Consider the following 24,736-nt stretch of genomic DNA (forward strand, 5'->3'; position numbering starts at 1 on the left):
ACATTTTTAGGGTCAAAGGCTCACCACCTAAAAGCTGCAAGATGTCACACTTTTTTATAGAATTGAGTTTCTGTGAGAAAAGCCAAATCAGATCAACTGTGAGTCAATGTGGTACTAAAAAAATAACCAGAACATTTCCAACAGTGAATATTTTTTAATAGGCATCAAATATGATAAGGGGATACAATAGTCAAAAGGTGAAGTATTTGGCTGGAACTTGAAAAATACACAGTAATATAAGGCTTTCCATCATGTTGGGATTTTGACCCCTGAAAATAAAGCACGATCTACAGGTGATTCCTCACTACCTGTTATATATCTGTCATTGTCAATCACATCAGATAATTATGTGATAAATTCTTGCTTTTTCCATGGAGTAAATGTTTCTGGAAGTCTTTATTTTCTGACGGATGTTACACTGTAATCACTCAGATTAACACATTCTTAAATGCTGAGCACAGATGAAATAACACTCTATAAACATTGACAATAGACTTTACAACTTCATTGATTAATATTACTTTAAATCAGTTTAACACACTTTGTTTCACCTATGAATGAAATGAGGGACAATAATGTAACCTGCTTTTATGTTAGTTGTATTGTTATCAGTTTGTTCCAATGCGGCCACTTTACCACAAACTGATATGAAACCACTCATGGCAGAGTAATACTGATATGATTGGATATGAAGATATAATGACTTTCTGAAACAACCATTAAATAGTGCAACACATGAGGGGGACACAGAAGCACACACATAACATTGCAGTCTCCAGACAGATTTGAATGCAGTCTCAACCTCTACTTTAGGCATGGCAAAGGAAGTGCGTAACCAAGCTAAAATGTCCAGCCTTTTGCAGAAAACTCAGGAGGTCCGGAGGTTGTAAAACAATCGTCTCTAAAGCTGAAGAGTCTGTAGGAGGTCTGTGGAATTTTACTGGGCAGAGGTCAAAATCATCTGATTCCTGACCTGATGTCTGATGCTTTCATATTTCTCTTCCAAACCTGAGGGATCTGTATAACAAACAGAAGATAAGACAATAAGGATTCGATCTTCAAACAATATTTTATATGGCATTATAGTTTGTTTGTGTTTGTTTGTGTGTGTGTCTCACTAAAGGAGGTACTGAAGGCATTAGGTGTCGCCCTAGGAATGACAGCAGTCGTCTCCATATCAGCCCGCTGCCCAAGAACATGAAGCCGGTCACCAGCCAAAAGACACGAGGGTCCTGGTAATAATCACAAACAGTGTAAGGTTACCCTGTATAAACATACACATGATGCAGTATGCACATGCAGACCCATGGAACAAAGCTAACAAATACACTCAAAGGATGTTCCACGGACAGAGGAAAGCTAAGAAATGAAACACACAAGTAGACCTGCATCCACATGTCCAAAAACAAAATCTAATGTGTAAAAAGACAATACATACAGCTTTAAAATGAACCTTCAATATAGATTTCTAAACAAAAACATGTGTTGAAAGAATTACATTTATTTTCTGTTAAATATTTTTAAAAAGGAATACCCAATATAAAATACCAAGTTTAGTCTTAAAACGGTATCGGGCACAATCATTAATAAAGGCTTTCAAGTATTTCAAGCTAAGGAAAGGAGAAAGTCCTCATATCTGAGAAGTTTCAAACACAACTATCCATCTTCAGATACGATTTAAGTCTTTCACAGGAATCTGACTCACCTCTTCGAAGGAGGACTCCAAATTCATTCCAAAAGCGACCCCTATCAGACCAAATAGGGAAAGGGAGAAGGATCCCATCGCCAGCTGCAGATTCAGGCGCATCATCACATTACGATGGCTGGAATAAACAGACAGCACATGTAGAGCTCACAAGTTTTTTTCACCATTTTTTAAAATGGGAAATATGCCTTTAATGGGTCAGCAGCTTTGAAAATAGGTTCAGAATTTGTCATGTCTGTATCAAAACAATAGTCAACTGCCCGAATGTATATGAAACCATTATTGTTTGTTTAATTATTCATCATGTTCATATTAAACAATCCCTTCCTAATGAGCTGTACAATTTAGTAAAGGGGATACATTACACAGCCCTCGTTTGGGGCAAAAATGTATTTATATATCTGATGTGATGGCTCAGCAGTCTGAGTTAGACAAAGCAAACGGATATATTTTGAGGTTACAGTGTTTAGAACAAAGTTCCACATTTTTTGCAGGGAATCACAAACTAAAAACAGACAATAACTTTGAAAAAAAAACGATACCCACTTGATTTGTATGACTGAGATAGTGCCACTTCAAGTAAGGTTCCCAAAACATTTTTGAATTTATTTTTTCAAAGAAAGGGATGTGTTTCTATGCGTTTTGTCACCAAAACAGTACATTATGAAAACATCATATAATGATTACAGCAGAGAAAACTGTTTTCATTGTTCGTATGGGCATCTGACTACTGTTTGAAGACAGAGTAAAGAACAATAAAGAGATTTGATACCAAATACAAACATGATTCATTCCAATATTATATGCGCAGTTCAAACTAAATCCCGTTAACAGTAAGAAATTAAACACATCTCAATTGTTGTATACATGAACAGTCCCTATATTTGTAGGCCATATAATCACTATGTTCATATTGCCACTATCCCAACATATATAATATATTCACATGTATTGTATAGTAGGCTATACCCAGTATGTGCGTGTGTACCTGTCCAGATTGATGAAGACAACACTCTCAGAGTCGTCTATCAGCCCTTTCAGCTCTCTGGTCTTGTTCGCCAGCTCCTCAGCCTGTATGGAGTTAAATATTGTGTACTAGCGGGTTCAACACTACAATAAATGTGCAAGTACAAATTCATGTTATATTATAGCATTTTAAATTACACTAAGAAAAAGTTAATTATAAATAATGAGTTTATTTTAAAATGGGAATTATAAAATCTTAATCAGAAATCTTAAACATGTTTTATTCTAACTGCTTAAGTAGCACTACCTGCATATAGTAATTTTCCAACAAGAGTTCCATCTCCTCCGCGTGGTCAATACCCAAACTGCTCTCCTCACTGTAAAGGCAGACAGAAAGACAATGTCCATAAACACATTGAATATAGTTCTGGTTCTAGAAATACCTGGTTACCAAAACGCGTAAAAATCGGTACGATCATTTATTATTTCTAAGGAATAGCTCAACAGAACGAATTAGTCAAAACCTGTTCATCAATACAATAAGATTACCGCCAAAATAATCACGCATTGTCACATTTACGCATCGCTTTACGGACACATAAATCGATCGGAAAAACACAGACATCTCAGGAATCCCGGTACATATAGGCCTACACAATGATCTAATGTCAATGAAAACGTGTTCGTGACAGAAACAAAATACATTCAAACGATTTGGAAGTGTCTAAACTAGATACGCTACAAAAAGACCATTATTTCGGAAACACACCTATCGCATGGTGTTGGCATTTCTTTGAGTATCATCCGACCGCGTGGCCTAATGGATAAGGCGTCTGACTTCGAATCAGAAGATTGAGGGTTCGAGTCCCTTCGTGGTCGTCCTTTTGAATTATTTTAGAAGATTCACAATACTTAAGCCCTAAGGATGTTTCGCTTTTTAAAGACGTATTTAATACAGTTTAACATCTTTAAACTTAATTTTCACGTTTTAATGCTTATTTTCATCATATTGAACAGATGAGGCATTTTAATTATTCATATTTGTATTTAAAGAATGAATGCAATTTCAGCAAATCAAAAATAAATTATGTTCATTCATTCACAATAAGCACAACACTTGTTTTAATAAGGTTATGAGGGAAAAATATAAAATAAAAATTTTTATGATTTTTTTATTAATTAATCATTAAAAAACTAAAAACATATTTACAACTTTACACATACAGCAGAAACAAATAGGTTGTGTCCTAAAATGTTACTTAGGACAATGCAGTTAATTCTGCCAAGCCTGAATGTAACCAAACCAAAGCCCTAGCAACAACCAATTAGTTCATATTTAAACAGGAAAAAAACATTTTTAGAAGGGCAACTACACGACGACACCTTGGGAATCTAAAGTACTCTCCTCCTTCAGCTTTTACATAAGCCAGTGACTGCGACATTAATAGAGATTTTAAAAGCCTTTAGTATTCATGTTAATGTATGTGATGTTAATGTATGTGAGGGCATGCGTAACTTACAAAACTCTCGGGTCTGTCCACTTTGTCAAACACAGTTCTTCAATGATCTCCTCTTCATCCAAAATCTTCAGCAAGGTATCCTTAAAGACTTTTATGTCGGTCTCCAACTCTGATAAGCTGTTAGAGGTACAAGAGGCAGGAGTGAAACTCAGCGAACAGACAAAACTAAACACTTGAATGTTTACTATGAATGTTTATGCCTAACATGTCCAAGTGAGTCCATAGTGCTTGGATCAATTATGAAATACTGTGTTAAAAAACAGCTAAAAGTGACTGAAGAGGTATTTAGGCAAATGGCTGTGCTTTGAAAAAAATGAATTTAAAGTGAGACCTAAATAAAAGCTGAAAATAGAAGATGGCGGATGAAAACCAGAACAGTCCCAGAAGTTATGACACGTTTTTTCATATCCATAATTTAGAAAATGCATTGCTATATTGATGCTATGTACCCTAATTTATAAGCACCATGCCAAACCTTTACAATGCATATGGTTGTGTGCTTTACCTCTTGCTGTTCTGCAGCAGAATATGCAGTTTACTTCTATCAACCGAGAGGATTTTAGGATCCACCAGTGACTCTAATGTGTCCAACAATACTGGTTCCACATCATTCAGCAGAGCATGTAGAGTGTTGACCTATTGACACAAATACAATAAGTTACATACATGCATAAGCACACATTGCTTTATCTTGGATCATAGACTCATCTATACAGAGACTTAGGCTGATTTTGACCAAAGTTGACTACAAAGACACACAGTGTTGCTTTAATCTATTGCACCTTGTGCTGCAAGATGGCCTCTAGTGCTGTGAACTCAAAGGGCAGAGAGTGCGACTGTGATGCTAGCTGAGGGGCCAGCTCCAGAACCAACCAACGCTCCAATCCAAAACCACGAAAATCCAACACCAAAAGGGACTGCGGGGTCAAGATGGCTTTGAAAGACTGAGGAAAAACAGAGAGGGGCAGGTTAGCATCTTAAAAAAACACTGGAACACGTACACTGATCCCGGATGTTTGCTACATGTATGCTAATCCATTAAGAACCTCATTATTTTATGACTCGACATCATCGTTTGAGGTTTTTCTGGCAACAAATGCAAGGCTTTGTGTAAGTTGATTTATCTACATGAGAAATTCACGTAAATGTGCCTGTGCTGAGTATGCGTATACTGTACAGCTGTGTATGCAGAACTACATTTGGATGAGTGCAATCCCAATAGCAGACTCTGATCTGTAAATATTTGCGGTGAGAGACAATCAGATAGAGTCGCACATATCATAGCTAGTGACCAGATTCTGAAACTGTGTCCCCAGTAGCACCCCTTCCATATAGGACTGAACACTGTCAGTGTGTCACAGTGTGAGGAGACGCAGCTACCGCACAGAAAGCTTCCAGTACTCCAGGTAACGCACCGGCAATGCTCTGTAACTATGTATTTTGTTTTTAGCACACAATCAACAACAAGAACAGACGCAAAGTGCAAAAACGCAAAGCATTCTGGTATCCAAAAAAAGCTAAGTCAAATGTTAGCATATATAATTATATGAATCTACTTGTAGCATCAGTCACTTACTAATTATAGTCCAGACTAAATGTAATGTAATTGTTTATATTTCCAACAGTTGTGGTAGTTTTTTTTTCTTTTCAATTGTATACACATTTAGTTTCTGTTATCCGTTGTTTTAGTTTAGTTCTGCTAATGTTATTTCTTTATGTAAGTTGTCCGTGACCATTCAAAAGAGGTTACTGTATAAGAGATTCATGAGTAATCTACGCACACTATTAATAACTTACAAGAGACAAGACCAGTAAAGAAAGTGAAAATAAATATCCAACAAAAAATACATTTTAGTAAGTTAACTCACTTTTAGCACACTCGTATTATATTTATTTATTGATTATGTCAATACTTTAAAGTACATGTCACTACTTTATTCTAACTGCAGGATGTCGGTGAAGCTGCTCGGTCTCTGCCTGCTGCTGGGTGTGTTGTGTCTGAGCTGGGCAGACGATAAAATGTGCCTCACATCTGCCTCCAGCTGTGATGAGTGCATCCAGTCTGGCCCGGAGTGTGCCTGGTGCACCGCCCCTAACTCTAACATCCGCTGTCAGACCTTGAAGGAGCTGCGGAGAGCCGGCTGTCGTAAAAGACACATGTATAACCCTCAGGGCAGGCTGCAGGTTGTCAAGAACGACAGCAGGTAAGTGTCATGGTGTAAAGATGCACTGAAAAACCCATCTTATCAGGTTAAATCGCTAAAACTACCCCAGACTAAGGTGACACTGGTGCTAGAGTCAAAACACAAAGACTTCTAAAGTTTTGCTTTTCTCCGGTAGCACCGAACCATCAATTGCCACAGCCATGTTCATCCAGCCCCAGGAGCTCTCCCTCCGTTTGAGGCCAGGTGTGAGCCAGCCCTTCCCTCTCACTATCACCATGCCTACAGACCAGCCTATCACAGAGCTGACCATGGACACCAGCCCTTTGCCAGCAGGACTAAACCTCACGTTTAGTAGCATCCTGAAGGGGAACCCTATGGTCGTACAGGTCAGAAAATTAAGACACCAGGGTATTCGGAAAAACAAGTTATTGTAATAATCAAGTCTGTCTGCTCTAGGTGAATGTTGAGGCTGCTCGGTGTCCCAGTGAGAGGGACGACTCAACCCAGAGGCAGAACAGGACTGGGCCCTGGTCTGTTCTCATCACACCCAGAGGCTTTTCACTTCTGAGTGTGAAGACCGAGATAACTCTGGAGTGTGAGTACAACTTCAGAAACATGCTACAGTCAATGTACAGTCAAAGAGCAGGATATCAGGAAGTCCCCATATTTAACAATGGAATAAAAGGAGTCCTCCAATTACTGGAAGACTTTAACCCTTGTGACATAATTTAAAAGGAGTTTCTCTGATGTCAAAAATATCCACTTCAAAGCACTCCAATATAATTATATTATTTTCTAGTTTAGTTCTCACCAAAAATACCACATATTTCATCATTTCTTTCTCTCAAACTTGCCAAAAGAAATGCCACATGTTAAAACACAGCAAAAACAAAAGAGTCAAACATATTTACTTTGATGCATAAGGGGTTACTAGTCAGGATGCTTCCAAACAAAGCACACACTTTAGTATTGTAACAAATAACTTGCGCAAAACATGTCATATATATTTTTTCCTTAGGTCAGTGTGACTGCACAAAAAACCGTGAGAAAAATAGCCCTGGCTGCAGTAACCGTGGGGATCTGGTGTGTGGTCAGTGTGAGTGCCAGCAGCCTTATGTTGGACAACAGTGCCAGAGGGACAGCGACTCATTTATTTCCCCAAATGAAGACTTCTGTCGCTCTGGACCGAATGCCCCTGTCTGCAGCGGTAGGGGAAAATGCGTGGAGGGATTCTGTGAGTGTGAGAGACGAGTCAACCCAAAAGAGAGATACAGCGGGCGATACTGCGAGTGCAGCAACTTTGACTGTCCATACCAAAACAGCAGGTATATATGAGAAGATTAATAAGCCATGAAATATTAACTTCCCTTTTAATCCTGATTTGTTACAGAAACACACTAAGATTAAAAAGACAAAAACTCTATCCAACAGAATATGCGGAGGCCGTGGGAAGTGTGAGTGTGGAGAATGCATTTGTGATGATGACTGGACTGGTGAGGACTGCGGCTGCTCCATGGAAACTGCTTCCTGTATGGCCACAAATCAGAATCTGTGTAGCAATAAAGGGATGTGTCAGTGTGGGAAATGTATTTGTGAGCCACCACACACAGGCCCGACCTGTGAGGACTGCCCTATGTGTCATGGCACATGTAGGCAGCATGTGGACTGTGTGGAATGTCGGGCGTTCGGGACGGGGGCGAAGAAGGACAGGTGAGAACCAGGGTCATAATGTAAACTAAAACTTAAAGGACAGTGGGAAATATAATTGTGAACTGAAACTAAATTCATAATATCCCTTGATAGCAGATTCTCCTCTTAAAACAACTAAACATTAAGGCCATCTCTACAAACTTTCACCAACTATGTATTTTGTATATGTTAAATCATACATCATAATATATACCTGGCCCTATCAAAACAAAAATAAACAATGCCTTAAGAAAAAAAACTTTAAATGACCAAAACAATGAAAATGTGATGTTGCAGTTACTGTTTTATTCTTCCTCAGACACATATTAAGTTTTGCCATACATCTAAATACTTATTGATGTTATCTTATCTTATTGCTGTTAACATTGGCTGTCTCATTAGACCATGGGTATCTCCATCAAAATGCCACTACACTACACACTAGTTACACTTCACTGAGATATAATACCTCTCAACTGCTTTCTCTCACTCATTACAGGTGTGATCAAGAGTGTGGCTACCTCACTGTGACACTTGTGGAGACACAAGATGATATGCCTCAACCAGGAGAATCTATTGCTTTCTGTAAAATGAGGAGCAGTGATGATTGCGTCCTCTACTACACCTTCTCCAGGACGCCCTCTGGAGGAGAGGCCGCGGTGGTGCGGGCTAAGGAATGTCCTCGAGGACTGTAAGAGAGGACATCAGGAGTTTGTGATCCAAGAGTCCAGTTCTTCCGTACGTTGATGTAATGCCTTGTCCAACTGCAACTCCATGCATTGGTTCACTAAACACTTTGCTTTAATGTTTTGTTGTTCTACATTTGTCTTAATTATGGTAAGAAAAAAAGTAAATTAAATCATTTAAAGCTTAAAAATAATTAGAGGATCCTTCAGTTTATTTTACTTCCTTAAATCATCCTTGGGTCTAATTTACAAGGGGCTAACTACCTCTGCTTTCAAACAATGCAGGTGCATCAGCAGGAGTAGTTGATTTGAGTATAATGCAAAACCATAGTCATATTGGCTGCCATGCAATAACTACTGTTATCAAGGGTTTGAAGTAGACTTATGTTGGCAACATTTGTCTTAATCAACAGCCAGATCAAAATTATGTAGATTTTGTTGAATTAAAGAAATGTCTGATCAATCACAAAGTGAGCGAGCGAAAAAGAGCATACCTGCATCCGTATGATGATGCAGTTGTTCCTGGTTGTGAGGCTGGTACTGTGCTGAAAGCGAAGGTCTCTGGCCTGGAGACTGAGCTCCTGGCAAAGCTCGGTTTTCTTCTTATCTGTAAGAGAAAAAGGGAAGAAGATGAGAAGAAGGAAAATAGTGATGAGAAAATTCTCTGTTTCATATTTTTGTTGTTTTCATAACAGGGAACATATAAAACTGTGAAAAAAATACTGCTCTCCTAATTTGTTGCCGTTGTTCCTAGATACAGCTTTTAGCATCTCTTTGGCAAAAAAACTCAGAAAAACAGAGCAAGGGAGAACATATTATTGGATTCAATGACATACAGAGAAAAACACTGTCACTATTGTGAACGTTGTTTTAGCCCAGGAGAAGACATATTACTAATCATCAGTGTCAACTGAGATGTTTCTCCTCAAATAAAAAGACAGGCAAGTTGATTTAATTTGCAATACTTACCAAATGATGTCACATTTCCCTCTTGGTCAAACTTCATCTATGACAGAAATAAACAAAAAGCTGATCACCTCTAGCAATCACAATTACTCTAACATCAGTACTAATGTACTTTGTACAACACATTTCCTCCAAAAGCATATTCCCATGAAGTGCATTTGACTTATAATCAACGATAGTAACTACTGTTCAGGAACCACTGTAATGTTTAGGCTCTCTTACCACTACAAAAGCTGGAGGCACACTGGAAACGTCTGTCCCTCCGTGGCGGATAAAGGACACTGTTCATAGAAAATACAAAGTTAAACCTTATGTAAAGCAATATGTTTCCGATATACAAACAGCAAGGAAAATAACAAAAACAAGTATAAACAACGTGCATAATCAGCTACAATCGCTGGGGATTTTAGGTCAACCGGATTTACTAGAAATCTACACTCCTGTACTTACAGTGGTGCACAATTTCAAGGTGCCAGATGCATTTGGAAAAATGAACATTAACAATAGAGTTGCGAAGAGTTGCGAATAAAATTAGACTCTGTTGCTCCTTTGAAAAAGAAGAAAATAAAACAACATAGACTAGCTCCATGGCATAATGCCGAAACCCGCAAAATAAAGCAAAAGTCGAGACAGCTTGAAAGGATATGGCGTTCCACTAAACTTGAAGAATCTCGTTTAATTTGGCATATTACTCTCAATGAATATAAGAAAGCACTGCGTAAAGCGAGAGCAGCCTACTACTCTTCATTAATAGATGAGAATAAGAATAATGCAAGATTTCTTTTCAGCACTGTAGCCAGGCTGACAGAAAGCCACAGCTCGATTGAGCCTTCTATTCCCATAGCACTCAGTAGCAATGATTTTATGTGCTTTTTTAACGATAAAATTGTTACTCTTAGAAACAAAATTAATGACCTCTTGCCTTTGACCAGTATAGTGTTATCAACAGCTCCCGGAAACGTAAGTTCTAATATTACACTAGATAGTAAACTAGAATGCTTTTCAGCCATAAACCTTGAACAATTAAATTAAATGATTCTCTCTTCTAAACCATCAACGTGTATGTTAGACCCAATTCCAACTAAGCTGTTGAAGGAAGTTTTTCCATTAATTAGCACTTCTTTATTAAATATTATGAATATGTCTTTATTATCAGGCTATGTTCCACAATCATTCAAAGTAGCAGTGATAAAACCGCTTCTTAAAAAGCACAACCTCGATCCAGAAGTTTTAGCCAATTATAGACCTATTTCCAATCTTCCGTTCCTCTCAAAAATTCTTGAGAAAGCGGTCGCAAAACAGTTGTGTGATTACTTAAAAAACAATGATTTATTTGAAGATTTTCAGTCTGGCTTTAGAACACATCATAGCACAGAGACAGCTCTGGTTAAAGTCACAAATTACATTCTAATAGCCTCAGACAAGGGACTTGTCTCTATTCTTGTTTTGCTCGATCTCAGTGCTGCATTTGATACTACCAACCATGATATCTTATTGCAAAGACTAGAGCACTTAGTTGGCATACAGGGAACTGCTTTAGGCTGGTTTAGGTCCTATCTATCTGAACGCTCTCAGTTTGTACGTGTCAATGATTAATCTTCCACGCAAACCAAAGTTAGCCATGGAGTGCCACAGGGCTCAGTGCTCGGACCTATTTTGTTCACATTATATATGCTTCCGTTAGGCAATATTATAAGGAATCATTCTGTACATTTTCATTTGTTATGCGGATGATACTCAACTATATTTATCAATCAAGCCTGATGAAATTAATCATCTAAATAAAATTGAAGACTGCCTCAAGGACTTAAAAACGTGGATGACCTTAAACTTTTTGATGTTAAACACGACCAAAACTGAAGTTATTGTACTTGGCCCGAATAATCTACGAAACAAATTATCTAAAGATATAATAACTATGGATGGCATTCATTTGGCCTCCAGTGAGACTGTAAGGAATCTTGGTGTTATATTTGATCAGAATTTATCCTTTAACGCCCACATAAAATCAATTTCAAGGACCGCCTACTTCCATCTACGTAACATTGCAAAAATCAGGCATATCTTGCCTCAAAACGATGCAGAGAAACTAGTCCATGCATTTGTTACTTCAAGGCTGGATTATTGTAACTCTTTATTATCAGGGTGTACCAAGAAGTCAGTCAAGTCGCTTCAGCTGATTCAAAATGCTGCGGCTCGTGTACAGAGTTAGGAAAAGGGACCACATTACTCCTGTTCTGGCTGCCTTACACTGGCTCCCTATAGAACAAATTCTTCTTCTCGCCTACAAAGCCCTTAATGGGCAGGCGCCATCTTACCTTAAATAACTCATTATACCCTACTGTCCTACTAGGGCAGTGTTTCTCAAACTTTTTCATACCAAGGACCACCTAACCAATAAAAAAAACACTCGCGGACCACCTAACTCCACAAATATCCAAAAACACATCGTTTTTTACAAATTGCCTGAAAATGGTACAAACAAGTGGCAACATGTGTGATGAAGGTGTTTATATGGGCTATATCATGCAATCGAAAGTTAAACTTAAGCTCGTTCCATTGCGGAGATATTCCCGCGAGAGTGCGAAAAACTTAAATAAATGTATTTCTTTCAAATGTGAAATGTTACCAATATACTCACGGACCACTCGGGGGCGCTCACGGACCACCAGTGGTCCGCGGACCACACTTTGAGAAGCACTGTAGCATTGCGTTCCAAGAATGCAGGGTTGTTGGTTGTTCCTAGAGTCTCTAAAAGTACAATGGGAGCCAGAGCCTTTTCTTATCAAGCTCCATATTTGTGGAATCAGCTTCCAGTTTGTGTTCGGGCGGCAGACACCCTATCCGTTTTTAAGAGTGCGCTTAAGACCTTCCTTTTTGATAAAGCTTATAGTTAGCGCTGATTAGATTCAGCCCCTAGTTTTGCTGATATAGGCTTAGACTGTCGGGGGACACCTTACTTCTTCCTTCTCTCTGTCTATACCTGTGTACTCTCATGTTCCAATTAACCCAGCTTCCCCAAATGTCTTTCTTTTTGGTGTCTATATACGCTGGGATCCAGAGTCATGGATGATCCTGCGGTCCTGTGTCCTGCATCGCGAGCCCTGGATCTTGAGTCGTGGCTGTGGTCCTGGATCATAGGTCCTGGATGGATATCCTCGTGGATTCATCTTCCTATTATACACACATGCATTTCCAAACATTTGGACTACCTATGTTGCAAATGTATTATCTTTTAAATTTACACACGGCATCTATTGCACGTCTGTCCGTCCTGGGAGAGGGATCCCTCCTCTGTTGCTCTCCCTGAGGTTTCTCCCATTTTTCCCTTTAAACTGTGGGTTTTCTCCGGAAGTTTTTCCTTGTACGATGTGAGGGTCAAAGGACAGAGGGTGTCGTATTGTCATACTGATATTTTGTACAAACTGTGAAGTCCACTGAGACAAATGTAACATTTGTGATATTGGGCTATATAAATAAACATTGATTGATTGATTGATTGAGTTGCTTCAAAATATTGGAAATGAATTTGATGTTAAAAAAACAATCCTTCAGGGAAGTAAACCCAACATTCTGTCTAGTCACTTTGCATTTTGATAAAAATAAGTAAAGCTTTGATTCAGTTTTATTAAATGTGAATCACTGTCCTTAGTAACATTACAGTAATACCATTATTGTACCTGTGACAAACTAATATAGGAGAATGATATATAGCCTATACATTTATCAGAGAGGTTAAAGTGTGGACATATATTGAAATAAGGGCTTTATAATCTGAAACAATTTAGTAATTGTGATTTTTTTTGACTGAAATTGGAATTTCAATATGACTACCATTGTGAAAATAATGATTTTTCATTATTATTTTATACATAATACATAATAAAACAACGGGGTTTTTTCCAAGTTGTACTAGAAAAATATTTGTTCTTAATTGTGTTGAATATCATTTATATGTCTGAACGAAGGAAAACAAATTGCATTTTGACGTATGTTGCATTATATCACCTCCTGTCTTTTGGATATTGTACTAATCGATATGGCATTAAAATACAATGATACATTGTGATTAATTGTTATACCCTTATTGAAAAACATGTAGTACTGGAATCAGGATAATTTGGTGTTAATCAACAAATAAAAGACTGAATTGTGAACAATATAATGATGTGGAAACAGACCAAATCAACTCGTCAACATGCTCACTATCTGTCACTCTTACCAGGCCATGCAGCACCTCCTTCTTGTAGCAGCTTCTCTTTCCTGACCGCAGCAGACTGAGATCTTCTGGGTTGACATGTTGACACCCACTGTGTTTGACTGCAGATGGGATTTGGACCAACACCACTGTAAATCCTGATGAAAAGTCCCAGTTTTGTATTTCCAAGAGGCACAGTGTACTTCAGTGGGTAGAGTAATGCACGAGCACTCCAAAGGACAAGGGTTCGAGTCCCACCGATTCTTGAAGACAACAAACTAACAGAGCTCAAATGGCGATTTGGATAAAAGTTCCTTCCAAATGGCAGATACATCCTAGTGCAGTTCATACAGCCAGCCAGAAGCAGCCGTAGTTTCATCCACACACAGACACTACAGCAGCAAGGAAATATTAAGACATACAACCACAGTGAAGGGTGGTGGAGAAAATGAAGGCAAGCTTTAGCCTACATAAGCAAAGGAACAAGGTAACACAGTTTTGGCGTCAAAAGCTGAAAGTGTGTTCCTAGGTCATATTGATAGTGGTTCTTCAAGTTGAATGTCAGTTTTTTAGACAAGACAGACCATATCCGCATGTAGAAAAATGGCAGTAAGTAATATGCTATAGTTTAATTATGCGCAAATATTAGCTAACGTAGGCAACTTTAATGTCATACTTTCCTCACATTGTTTGTAAGAGTGCTGGAGTAAGTATGTAAGTTGTGCTAGTTATCTCAGCTAACGTCACTAGTATTAGTTTAATGTGTTCTTAGATAATTATATATTTAATTCGTGACAGTAGCCACAATTACATACATGTAACACATGTCAGTTACCTGCCGCTAACTACATACTTTCCTCAACCAACACACTGTGATTGTAATCCAGTTAGCAAACTAGCAAACAACAAGAGGACATGCAAGAGCACTGTAGGAGACCACAATGCACCGCGGTGACAGGCACCGGCTGCCGAAGATCGTCTCTGGTGAAGACAATCACTGATGCTGAAAAAGGTTAACCAACAAAATCCAATATTTTGAGCTGAAGCGGTCAGAAAAAATGCATTAAATAATAAATAGTAAAAATTAGAGATAAGTGAAACGCAATAAATATGAAGTCATCATTATTATAATTACGTAAATGATTCCCTATTAATGAATTATGAGATTATGAGAGAGTAAATAACAGTTATTTCAAAGAAAAGAAGAGTATGAAAATCATAATAAAAAAAAAAACCTAATCGAAATAATGACTTTAATTAAAAAGTGTATTGGAATTTTTAGATATCTTTTTATTATTTCAAACCATTTATTTGTTTTAGATAGCCTCGTACACTTTTGTCCTGTCGGCTGGCGGAAATGGGCTTCCAAAGACAGACATGCCCCGTGCCAAAAAGACGATAATTATTTGCGTGCTGATCTAGCATTATTTCAGGTTTTGGTGGCTCCCGGAACAAACCATGCTGTGGATTTATTGCTAAGGCTTCGCGAGATTTGCACTCTGACTTATTAAACACGGTGCAGTCAGCATCAGCATCTCTGATAACCGGAAGGATGCTGTGGCGGGGAGGAAGCGTGGGGATTTCATTGTATTTACGCTATATCCGATTATAAACAGCTCCGTGCTCAAACCAGGTCCCATATATATTTATTTTATTTTATAATTTCGTTGTTTAGGATCTGTATTAGCTGCTGCCATGTTTCCATCGTGTCAGTCCAAGGCTCCCGCCGGGGACAGCGGCGACTCCTCCACCAAGAGGAGCTCCATCGCTAAGATGCTGCTCGGGGTCTTCGTGGTGTACATGCTGCACACCGCCTGGCTGCTGTACGGCTTCCTCAACACCAAGCCCTGCGATAGAAGCAAAGGAGAGCTCTGCATCTCCTCCTACCTGACAGCAAGACCCAGGCTTCAGGTGAGCACAGGCCTCTGCCTCTTATCCACTACTCCTCATTATCAGGGATACCAGATTACTGAGAGATCCAGAAAAAGACCCTCCTGCATGCAGGGCCATGGGTTCAGAATAACTAAACTCACTGCCCCTGCTCCTTCGTTAATGATATTAGCCAGTGCTGCTAAGAATAAACCCTCTTTTTAATAATGATACAAAAACGACTTTTGGTTATGGCTTTTAGTTTTTTTCAGATAAAAAGTGTATTGACTGTGTCATGGCTCATAGCTTGTAAGTGTCTCCTCTTTCATAACCCAGAACAATTTGCTCAACATCTATTTTGCACGAGTATAATGTATATTCAATCCCATGCCATTATGTGATATATTCCTGTAACCTAGTGAGACTGTATATTGAGTATACTACATTTATTCAATATTTTGTTAGATTGTGTATTATTTAGATATAGGATATATGTATTTTCTGTTGTGAATTTGTATACTTGCTGCTAGTGTCAATTTAGCATTTACATTTTCAATCTTTAAATGTTATTCTTATAATTTATACTTGCCGCAAATGTTAATTTTTATTTTATTATATTTGTATCTTATTGTATCTTTTACATTTTGTAATCTTGTTTAATGGTTGGCACTGCTGCTTGAACCAAATCATTTCCAAAGTTTGGATAAATAAAGTAAATATCTAGTTATCTTAAATAAAAAGGAATGATGTCAGGCGGAATCAATACATACTTTAAATACTGATTTACATGGGGGGGGATTACAACATAAAGTCGTTTTTTTTTGTTCTCACTTTTCCATTTCTGCATGTATTTTTGGACTCAAAGGTTTTTTGAAATAGAAAACACTGCTTTGAATCTTCTCTTCTTCTGTTTTTCCAGCTGAGTGTCTTCACCTGCCTCGTGCCAGACAACAGCCAACTCAACCTGGCTGTAAGAATAGACCAATTTGACCCACACTCTTCATTTGAGAGGTGGGTTTGACATGTTATACATCTGTTAATCATGCAAATGTCAATTAGGAGACTTTCTGCTCATTGCCACTAAAAGATAAACACTGTAGTAACAATGCTGCTTTCATTTACTATCTCACTTATATCCTCTCTCTCTCTCGCTGTCCCTTCTCTCTCACTCCTTAGGGAAGTGAATGTCTCCCTGCCAGAGCAAACTCGGGATAATGGCACTCTGTTTGCAGTCGTGTATATTCACAAAGCTGGTGTTTCACCTCTGGAGGACGGCAGAGAAGTGCACTATGCAGCTCAGCTCACCACCTACATCGCCCCCCCCCCATACAGAGGGACAAAGAGACACGCACAAGGTAAAATGTGACTCAATATCTGTCCTATCATATTTCAGCCACTTGTCACCTTTACAGCAGATATAAGTGATTTGTATGGCTCCATCAGAGGGCGAGTCCCAGGTCAGAAAATCCCGTATCCCACTGGAGACCTCACCTGTCAGTCACTATGATGTCAGAGGACTTCACCTTCAACAAGGCGGGGCTTCCCAGTGATGTGCGGCGCTACATGAGAGTGTAAGTCACATGAGGCTTTGGAGGTCAAATCTACTGTAGCTGACTACTGCTTGTTCTGTGTGACGAAAGCTTTCAGCCAGTGCTCTTCTTAAAGCATACATTTTATCTGTAAAATCGTTTTTTACACAATTACAAAATAAGTTAATCCCCTAAAGGACATCAATGAATAAACTAACATAGTTGTTTAGAAAAAGAAGCAAACATTAGAAACAAAGAAAGGTGACAATTGTGTTCATGTACCTTAGTCTTACCATTGCTATATTGTTTTTCTCAACATCCCACTTCTAAGTCAACTAAAAGGGCAATCAAAAGGCCCAGGCCTCCAATAATACCATTATCATTAATACAAAATAATGTGGGTTACCGATAAGCGATTTGCTCCAAAATGTAAAGTTTCTTGCACTTTCTCACAAAGTTTAAGGAAAATCAGGCCAGTGTTTTTCCTGTTATTCTGCTGACAAACATACACACAAATAAACAAGGTGACTGTTCATCATTTGTAAAGCAAACACAATGACTGTTGCTTAATAAACCATTTAAATGCATGTGGGTTATGTTTGATTATAATCTTCTTGCAACTCCACCCTGATGTAAATAATGAATCTGCCCCAGGCCAATGTTTGTGTGTGTGTGTGTGTGTGTGTGTGTGTGTGTGTGTGTGTGTGTGTGTGTGTGTGTGTGTGTGTGTGTGTGTGTGTGTGTGTGTGTGTGTGTGTGTGTGTGTGTGTGTGTGTGTATGTGTGTGTGTGTGTGTAGATTAAACCGTCTCCCTGTTTGTCCCTGCAGCTCTCAGGAAGGCCGACAGATGATCTACCTCCCTCTGCTGCTGGTGAACGAGATCAGCTTCAGAGTCAGAGACCTCGTGGTAGGACAACTTTACCCATAAAGTTAAAAGCATAGTTCATAAAACACAGTTTGGGTTTGATTTGAATGATCTAACATCTACCTTTTCACTCATCAACAGGAGATCAGCAGCAGCACTATCCGGCTGCCTCTGACTGTGTCCTACGAGGGCATCTCTTTGAGGGGGTTCAGGTTCTGGGTGCATCTGCAGGACATCGTTTATTCTCTGCGACAGTTTGGTGAGCTGATAAGATGCGATAATAACACAATACATATTTCAGCATGTGGCTATTCACATCACATAACCAGTGGATTGAAATGTATGTTGTTATTTCTCCAGGCTTCACAGAGGAGAACGTGGATGAGATTAAAGAGACTTTGGTGGGCTCCAACCTCTACCTGTTAGTGTTGACTGCACTCATCACAGCTCTGCAAGTAAGATCATGCAACACCATGAGGAAAACCATGCCATACATATTAGATCCCCCTGATTTTCAATACATTCAATTTCAATATGTAAGTTTCATGAGAGCACGTTTATTGCAAATGAAGCATTGTAAAGTTAAAGTAGGTTTCTATCTACAGCTCATATGTGAGTTCTTGGCTCTTAAAAATGACTTCTGCTCATGGAGAAAAAAGAAGACCATGGCGGGAATGTCCAGGAAATCAGGCAAGAGATGTTTTTAATTATTAAACATTTGTGACTTAAAAATAGTCTTTAAAGGGTTTTTTTGCACTGACAATTGTTTTCAGTCAAGGTAGTAGAGCTTGTGGCAAATATAAACAACATTAAATCATAGTTGTAATGTATATGACGGAACGAACAGTAAACCAAAGCCTGGAAAATATTAAAGTGTTTCTGTGTTTCTCCCCTTTCTGTTTGTAGTTCTGTGGCGTAGTCTGAGCACTTTGCTGATTTTCCTCCATCTGCTAGAGGAGACAAGTCTGCTGGTGCTGCTGCCTGTTGGACTGGGAGCATTTTTGGAGGTATTTAGAATAACAGGAAAATCCAAATAACAGAAAAGGTAAAAGAAACATTATAGCAGACAGTTTTAACCAACGAACATTTCCTCCTGCCAGGTATGGAAGTTGTTTACAGTATATAAGGTCCAGTTTCAATGGAGATGCTCCAAGCTCCATGTGAGTATGGTGCCATTCAACATCCGTTCACTGTAGATTTAATGTCTAAAGTGATATCATTTGTTTCAATGTATTTTAATAATAAACTTTTACTTCCAGCCCTGATGCAGACTGTCTTTAACTTTCTTTCTAACGTAAGTCTGCCTCCTCTCTCACTGTGAAGGTCATTAAGCTGGACGAAGAAGAGAGAAAGACAGTGGAGTATGACAAGCAGGTGTGTTTATCTATCTTTTTCTAATATGTTAGAGTTCTGATTTAATATGCTCTGCTTCAGGATTTAATTTGAATATGTGCTTTTCTCTCCAGGCGTCAAGATACTTGTCCTACTTGGTCTATCCTCTGTGCATCAGCGGAGCTATTTTCTCCCTGGCCTACTTACGCCAAAAGAGGTAAGAGCTCTGCTACGTAGCTTAAAGGCATACTATGCAGGATTTGTCGGCTGCTGATGTAAACACACCATTCATAGTTGGCCCTCCCCAGCTCAATGAACAAGAGAGAGTGTGTGCAACGGGGTTCGAGCGAGCTAGGAAAGTGAATTAAGAGATGGAGCAACATTAGCGAGAATAAAGCAGGGAATTGGAAAAGATGTAATGTTATTCCTAATAGGCGGTTACGCTGTACAGCTCAAATAAACATGGCTATACATCTCAGAAACAACCTGAACACAGCAAAACAAGAACAACAAAAGAAAATGCCGTATTAGTCCATACATCTTTTTAGGGAAAACCTGCATAGTATACTTTCAAATGATGCTACGAAATGTCACACACTCATCTGTTGAGTGTACTTGTAACATTTCAATACAAACTCTCTCCTGGTTACATCTTGGTTCCTCTCCACCTACTGTACTGAAGTGTTTTAAGCAGTCAGATTCAAATCAGACCTGAATTTTTCTTGAAATAAAGTAAGATGTTTTTTGGTTTTATGTATGAATATGATCTAATATTACTTGTTATTACGTACATACACGTAGCAGCTATTTCTATTAACATTAAATTGCATTATGTTGACAGTTACTATTCCTGGCTGGTCAACAGCCTGGTGACTGGTGAGTTGACTTCAATTATTCATCACAGAGAAATAAGCTTATCTGTTTGTTTGTTTCCACAACATACATTATTGATTATTTGTCAGTTTTTCTTATTCAATTAAGATGATGCCTTCACTTAAACCACTATTGTACTGCATTGACCTCCTCTTCTCCTCTCAGGAGTGTATGCCTTTGGCTTCCTGTCCATGGCCCCACAGCTGTTCATTAACCACAAGGTCTGTCCTGTATACAAGTGTATTTACTACCAAATGTTCTGATTGTAGTGAAATGAAATAACTAGGGCCGGGACTTTAACGCGTTAATTAAGATTAATTAATTACACAAAAATTAACGCGTTAAAAAAATTAACGCATTTTAATCGCACTTATTTTTGCACCGCGGAACGTTTCTCACTGGATGAGTTTCAGGCGTACCGATTATACTGGAGCACCAACTAACGTTCATGACTTCAGACAACAACAAACCACAGTGAACAACAGTGGGAAAAGTTGTTTTAAAAAACGGACGGATGGAAGCGTCGATAAGAGCACGGTTGTGTGCAAATTATGCAAAAAGGAATTCGCATATCACCGCAGCACATCAAGCCTCAAGTATCACCTCAATGCAAAACATATAGCAGCTAGCGTGGACGTTAGCCTCTTTTATCGCGTTCACACCAAAAAGAGCCGGTACTCAAATTAGTTCATGAGAACCTTTTTACCCCCACGAAAGTCCCTGCTAGAGAGCAGAGAGCTGCTAGAGAGCAGGGACTTTCGTACGGCTCTCTTGTGAGAAAAGAGCTATATTTCTGATTGGCTGGGCGGATTGCAAACCACGCCCCGTAAAACTCCCAAAAAGTTTTGTGAATTTTATTATCCTCGCATTAGCATGATTAGCATTAGCATTAGCCCAGCGCAGAAACGCAGAGAGACTAATTTATGGCAACACAAAATAAAACATGGGAGCGGTGGAGATGAGGAGGTGTCGGCGTTCTGGCGATTTACTCGGAAGGCTTCAGTAGAAGCTGCTGGGACTCCCAGCAGCTTCTACTGAAGCCAGTCCCCAACTCCGGGGACTTCCGGCCGGGGACTTTGGGCGGCAGTATACGCCGTGAAGTGGTTTGCGGCCTGCCAGTAAACCCAAAGCAGAAGAAGAAGAAGTGACGTCAGCGGCTTCATTTGCCTAATCCTCCCCCAGGTTCAAAGAGTTCTCATGAACTAAATTCTCATGAACCTTTGTGGGAAAAGTACTGCGGTGTGAATGCGCCTAATGGTATACTAAAATCCATGTGAAAAAAATTGCTTCTCACTGTTCTCAGGTCAAATATTTATATGTGATTAAAAATGCGATTAATTTCGATTAATTAATTACAAAGCCTCTAATTAATTAGATTAATTTTTTTAATCGAGTCCCGGCCCTAGAAATAACCTGCTTGAACTTTCCTTGGCTGTAGAAAGTACATTTACTCAAATACTCAATGTTTAGTTTACTTACTCGTAATTTAACTGAGTATTTCCTGCTACTATATACTTCTACTTAAATGCAACTCTTATATCAATCCACTTCCTTTATTTAATACATTGAGCTACTAGCAGCATTACAGATTCAGAAAATAAATACAAAATGTAATTAAATACATTATGATTCATTATTATGGATGTATGAATATAAGACTTTATTGATCATTTGGAGGAATTCCCAAGGTCCCGAGCAGGACATAGTGATAAAATAGCCCCTATGTGATTTACATTAATACTTCAGAAAATATTCAGTCAAATAAAATACATTATTCAGAAATGGACCATTCTGCATAACGATTACTTTTACTTAAGCAGATGTTTGAAAGTAGGCCTATACGCTGTGGTATAGGTACTTTTACTATTTAAAGATCCCAATACCTTGCCCCCTCTGCTGTCTCTCTCTGTTCCTCCCTCTCTCTCTGGATCAGTTGAAGTCTGTGAGCCACCTGCAGGGGACAGTGTTGATGTACAGAGTGAGTGTGACTGTCTCTCTGGTTCTTTCACAAATGGCAACAGTAACATAATTTGTGCAGATTATCTTTGTCTTTTCATTCTCATTTTTTTTCTTGAAACTTTCTAGTAAATGCACTTTAAATATCACTTATCACTCAGCAGAAAACGACTTATATTCTTTCCAACAAATTGCTAGTGGACAATTTCTTTTTTCTCTCCCTCCTTAACCCTCCTCTCTGTCTACACCAGGGAGTGAACACGCTGATCTCAGACCTGTGCTCCTGTGCCACCTTTTTCTCCTCTTCTGGATCCTTCTCTTCCTCTCATCAACTTTCCTGCTTCAGAGATGAGCTCTTGTTCTTCCTCTACCTCTACCAGCGAAGGTAGGACACACCACACAAAATACTACAACACACATACACTGAACATGTTAAAGCTGTGGGACTCTAGTGTATCTCAAACACTACAAAACACAGCATGAATGTGGACACAATGAATGGGACTAGTAGAGTTGAATGTATGTCTATTTACACGTAAAATATACAGTTTACAATCTTCTTGCTGCTGATGATAGAAGTGTGTTCTATTCACCATGCACCTAAATGCTTTTGTGAGGACTATTGTAACATAACCTTGCTATCATCTCATGTCTCCAACAGGCGTTTCGCACTGAGGGCACGGAGGCGAGAGTCTGGGACTCACAGCAAGAAAGTAAAGACTCAATGAAAAAGAACATTCCTCTCCTACCCTTTGTTCCGAAATGAATGCACAAACACACACAAACTGATCTTCCAAACAAATATGAAGATGTAAAATGGAGACTCAGGCAGGAGACCTGGCCGTGTGCACCATAGCAGATGAAACTGATCCAAGATGAGCCGTTTGCCGACCAACTCTTCACTTCTGTACACTTATGGTGCTGCAAAAAGGAATTTCCCCCTTTACTGCTACAGTGATTCAACACATCTATCTACAGACTGATGCACGCTTTGCAAGAAGAATATCAAAGGCATCATATCACCAGTTAGAATTTGTGTTTGCACATTGTTTTGTACACATGGGGCGGGGGTCAAGAAGGTGTGGTACATTGTGAAGGATGTAGCCTTCAGACTCCACATAATCGTTTGCTTGCTTGACTGCATTTCAACTTTAGGACTTGACCCAACATGACTTTCATAAAGCTGTCTGAAAAGTTTGAACCATGATTCTTTAAATTCACTTTTAAACATGCCGTTGTTACCTAATAGAAGCTTGGAAAGCCTCTTAACAAAGGCATAGAGTGCTGTATGAAGCCTTGTATAAACTGAAACAACCCAAAACAGCCCTTCTTTTTAGGGTTGCACCATTACCACCATGATTTAAATAATTCTGCACGTTTCACCCATCTCAGCAAAACATATCTGGTTTCTTTGGAAACTTATTTGGAATTTAAAAGAGAGTGTCCTGTAGTTTGAACATTGCATGAATATGCAGCAGAAGATCGTAATGATGAACATGAGGGTCCTTCAACAATGACCACTAATGAGAAAATCAGCAACATAATGCAGTTTTCCTTCTTCATCCAGTGTAGGGTACATGCTAGCTGTTAGATTTAATATTAGTCTTGTATGTTTTATTTTAGTAAAGCTCCCCTTCATGTATTACATATTTAGTTAGTAGAACTGTCAGTGTACTGTACAAGTATTTTATAAAGCCTTGCAATGCTAACATATAAAAAGAGACTACACTTTTATCTACAAGTACTCTGATGGCATGTGTCTAAGAAATCCCTGCAATGCATTTTGACTCACAACATACAATATAGCTGCTTAATCAAAGTTTGTAGTTTCACTCAGCACACAAACGCATCACATAGTATTGAACAACATGTTCATACATGCCACATTTTAAATGAACCATTTTATCAAGCTGTTTGTTGTGTTTGTATTATGCTGATCTAATTACTGCTTCTTTGCTTACTGAACTGCTTGAGCTGAAGAATCTTTTACAAACCTTGATTGAAGTTATTTTATTTATTATTGTTTCGGCAATGCAACCTGCTTGTTAATTGTTTATCATGTTTTTTTACAAATTCAATAAAAATGAAACTTGCTTTAAGGTTCATGCAAATAGAAATAAAAATGGTGGGTGGATATGCATGTGTGCTTGCCGGTGTGTCTATCAATGTGTGCAATCAGGAGACAAATCAAGACAGACAGCAGACTGGTCACTATGGAAACGGCTTGTCTGGTTACTGTTATGGAAAATTCCTATACGCAGTGTTTGTTTGTTTGTTGTCTTATGACGTGAGGAAATAGTTTATATTTTCACAATGTCTCGTTAATTTTCAGGTTTGGTGTCAGCACAAAAAACGTTGCTAGATGTGTACTTTGTGTGTGCGCTGGGTGTGTGCGCTGGGTGTGTATGCTGGGTGTG

The 24,736-nt window shown here is 38.7% G+C and overlaps 3 protein-coding genes and 1 non-coding gene across 5 annotated transcripts; 3 read left to right on the plus strand and 1 right to left on the minus strand.

Annotated features, from left to right (window-relative positions):
• Nucleotides 1-139: 139 nt before the first annotated feature.
• mrs2 (magnesium transporter MRS2) lies at nt 140-14,852 on the minus strand. The gene is made up of 12 exons (XM_034227724.1): nt 13,920-14,852; nt 9,920-9,978; nt 9,701-9,737; nt 9,226-9,338; nt 4,974-5,135; nt 4,697-4,827; nt 4,192-4,308; nt 2,979-3,048; nt 2,694-2,776; nt 1,706-1,823; nt 1,119-1,232; nt 140-1,017 (listed from the first exon to the last, which is right to left on the minus strand). The coding sequence occupies exons 1-12, from the start codon at nt 14,272-14,274 to the stop codon at nt 958-960; spliced, it is 1,419 nt and encodes a 472-aa protein (XP_034083615.1). The 5' UTR covers nt 14,275-14,852; the 3' UTR covers nt 140-957.
• trnar-ucg lies at nt 3,478-3,550 on the plus strand. Its single transcript has one exon. It is a non-coding gene; the product is annotated as a tRNA-Arg (tRNA).
• On the plus strand, nt 5,357-12,849 carry LOC117553685 (integrin beta-1-like). Of its 2 annotated transcripts, XM_034227726.1 has the most exons (8): nt 5,357-5,597; nt 6,141-6,395; nt 6,532-6,742; nt 6,813-6,951; nt 7,375-7,681; nt 7,788-8,066; nt 8,545-8,783; nt 12,759-12,849. In XM_034227726.1, exons 2-7 carry the CDS (start codon nt 6,142-6,144, stop codon nt 8,738-8,740), a joined length of 1,386 nt encoding a protein of 461 aa, XP_034083617.1. In that variant the 5' UTR covers nt 5,357-5,597; nt 6,141; the 3' UTR covers nt 8,741-8,783; nt 12,759-12,849. The 2 variants fall into 2 exon arrangements, with proteins under 2 accessions (XP_034083617.1, XP_034083616.1); XM_034227725.1 differs by lacking the exon at nt 12,759-12,849 and having other exon boundaries at nt 8,545-9,765.
• LOC117553683 (cleft lip and palate transmembrane protein 1-like protein) lies at nt 14,838-24,453 on the plus strand. Its single transcript, XM_034227723.1, is given in 19 exon segments — nt 14,838-14,907; nt 15,571-15,806; nt 16,684-16,775; nt 16,941-17,084; nt 17,086-17,119; nt 17,208-17,335; nt 18,122-18,200; nt 18,300-18,417; nt 18,519-18,613; nt 18,764-18,848; nt 19,065-19,165; nt 19,259-19,318; nt 19,482-19,532; nt 19,625-19,707; nt 20,332-20,366; nt 20,529-20,584; nt 22,297-22,341; nt 22,571-22,704; nt 22,981-24,453. Coding segments are annotated over 18 exon segments (1,623 nt in total). The 5' UTR covers nt 14,838-14,907; nt 15,571-15,590; the 3' UTR covers nt 23,048-24,453.
• The last annotated feature ends 283 nt before the right edge of the window (nt 24,454-24,736 follow it).

This window comes from Gymnodraco acuticeps, unplaced genomic scaffold (assembly GCF_902827175.1).
Source record: "Gymnodraco acuticeps unplaced genomic scaffold, fGymAcu1.1, whole genome shotgun sequence".
In the NCBI taxonomy this organism is placed as follows: domain Eukaryota; kingdom Metazoa; phylum Chordata; class Actinopteri; order Perciformes; family Bathydraconidae; genus Gymnodraco; species Gymnodraco acuticeps.

Excerpts from the sequence above, each read along its gene's own strand:
- mrs2 (XM_034227724.1), bottom strand. The coding sequence starts at position 14,274 with ATGAAACTACGGCTGCTTCTGGCTGGCTGTATGAACTGCACTAGGATG. Across the intron at positions 9,339-9,700 it reads GGGAAATGTGACATCATTTG|ATAAGAAGAAAACCGAGCTT; the intron begins GTAAGTATTGCA and ends TTTCTCTTACAG. Across the intron at positions 4,828-4,973 it reads AGGCCATCTTGCAGCACAAG|GTCAACACTCTACATGCTCT; the intron begins GTGCAATAGATT and ends TTGTGTCAATAG.
- LOC117553685 (XM_034227726.1), top strand. The coding sequence starts at position 6,142 with ATGTCGGTGAAGCTGCTCGGTCTCTGCCTGCTGCTGGGTGTGTTGTGT. Across the intron at positions 6,743-6,812 it reads GGAACCCTATGGTCGTACAG|GTGAATGTTGAGGCTGCTCG; the intron begins GTCAGAAAATTA and ends TGTCTGCTCTAG. Across the intron at positions 6,952-7,374 it reads GACCGAGATAACTCTGGAGT|GTCAGTGTGACTGCACAAAA; the intron begins GTGAGTACAACT and ends TTTTTTCCTTAG.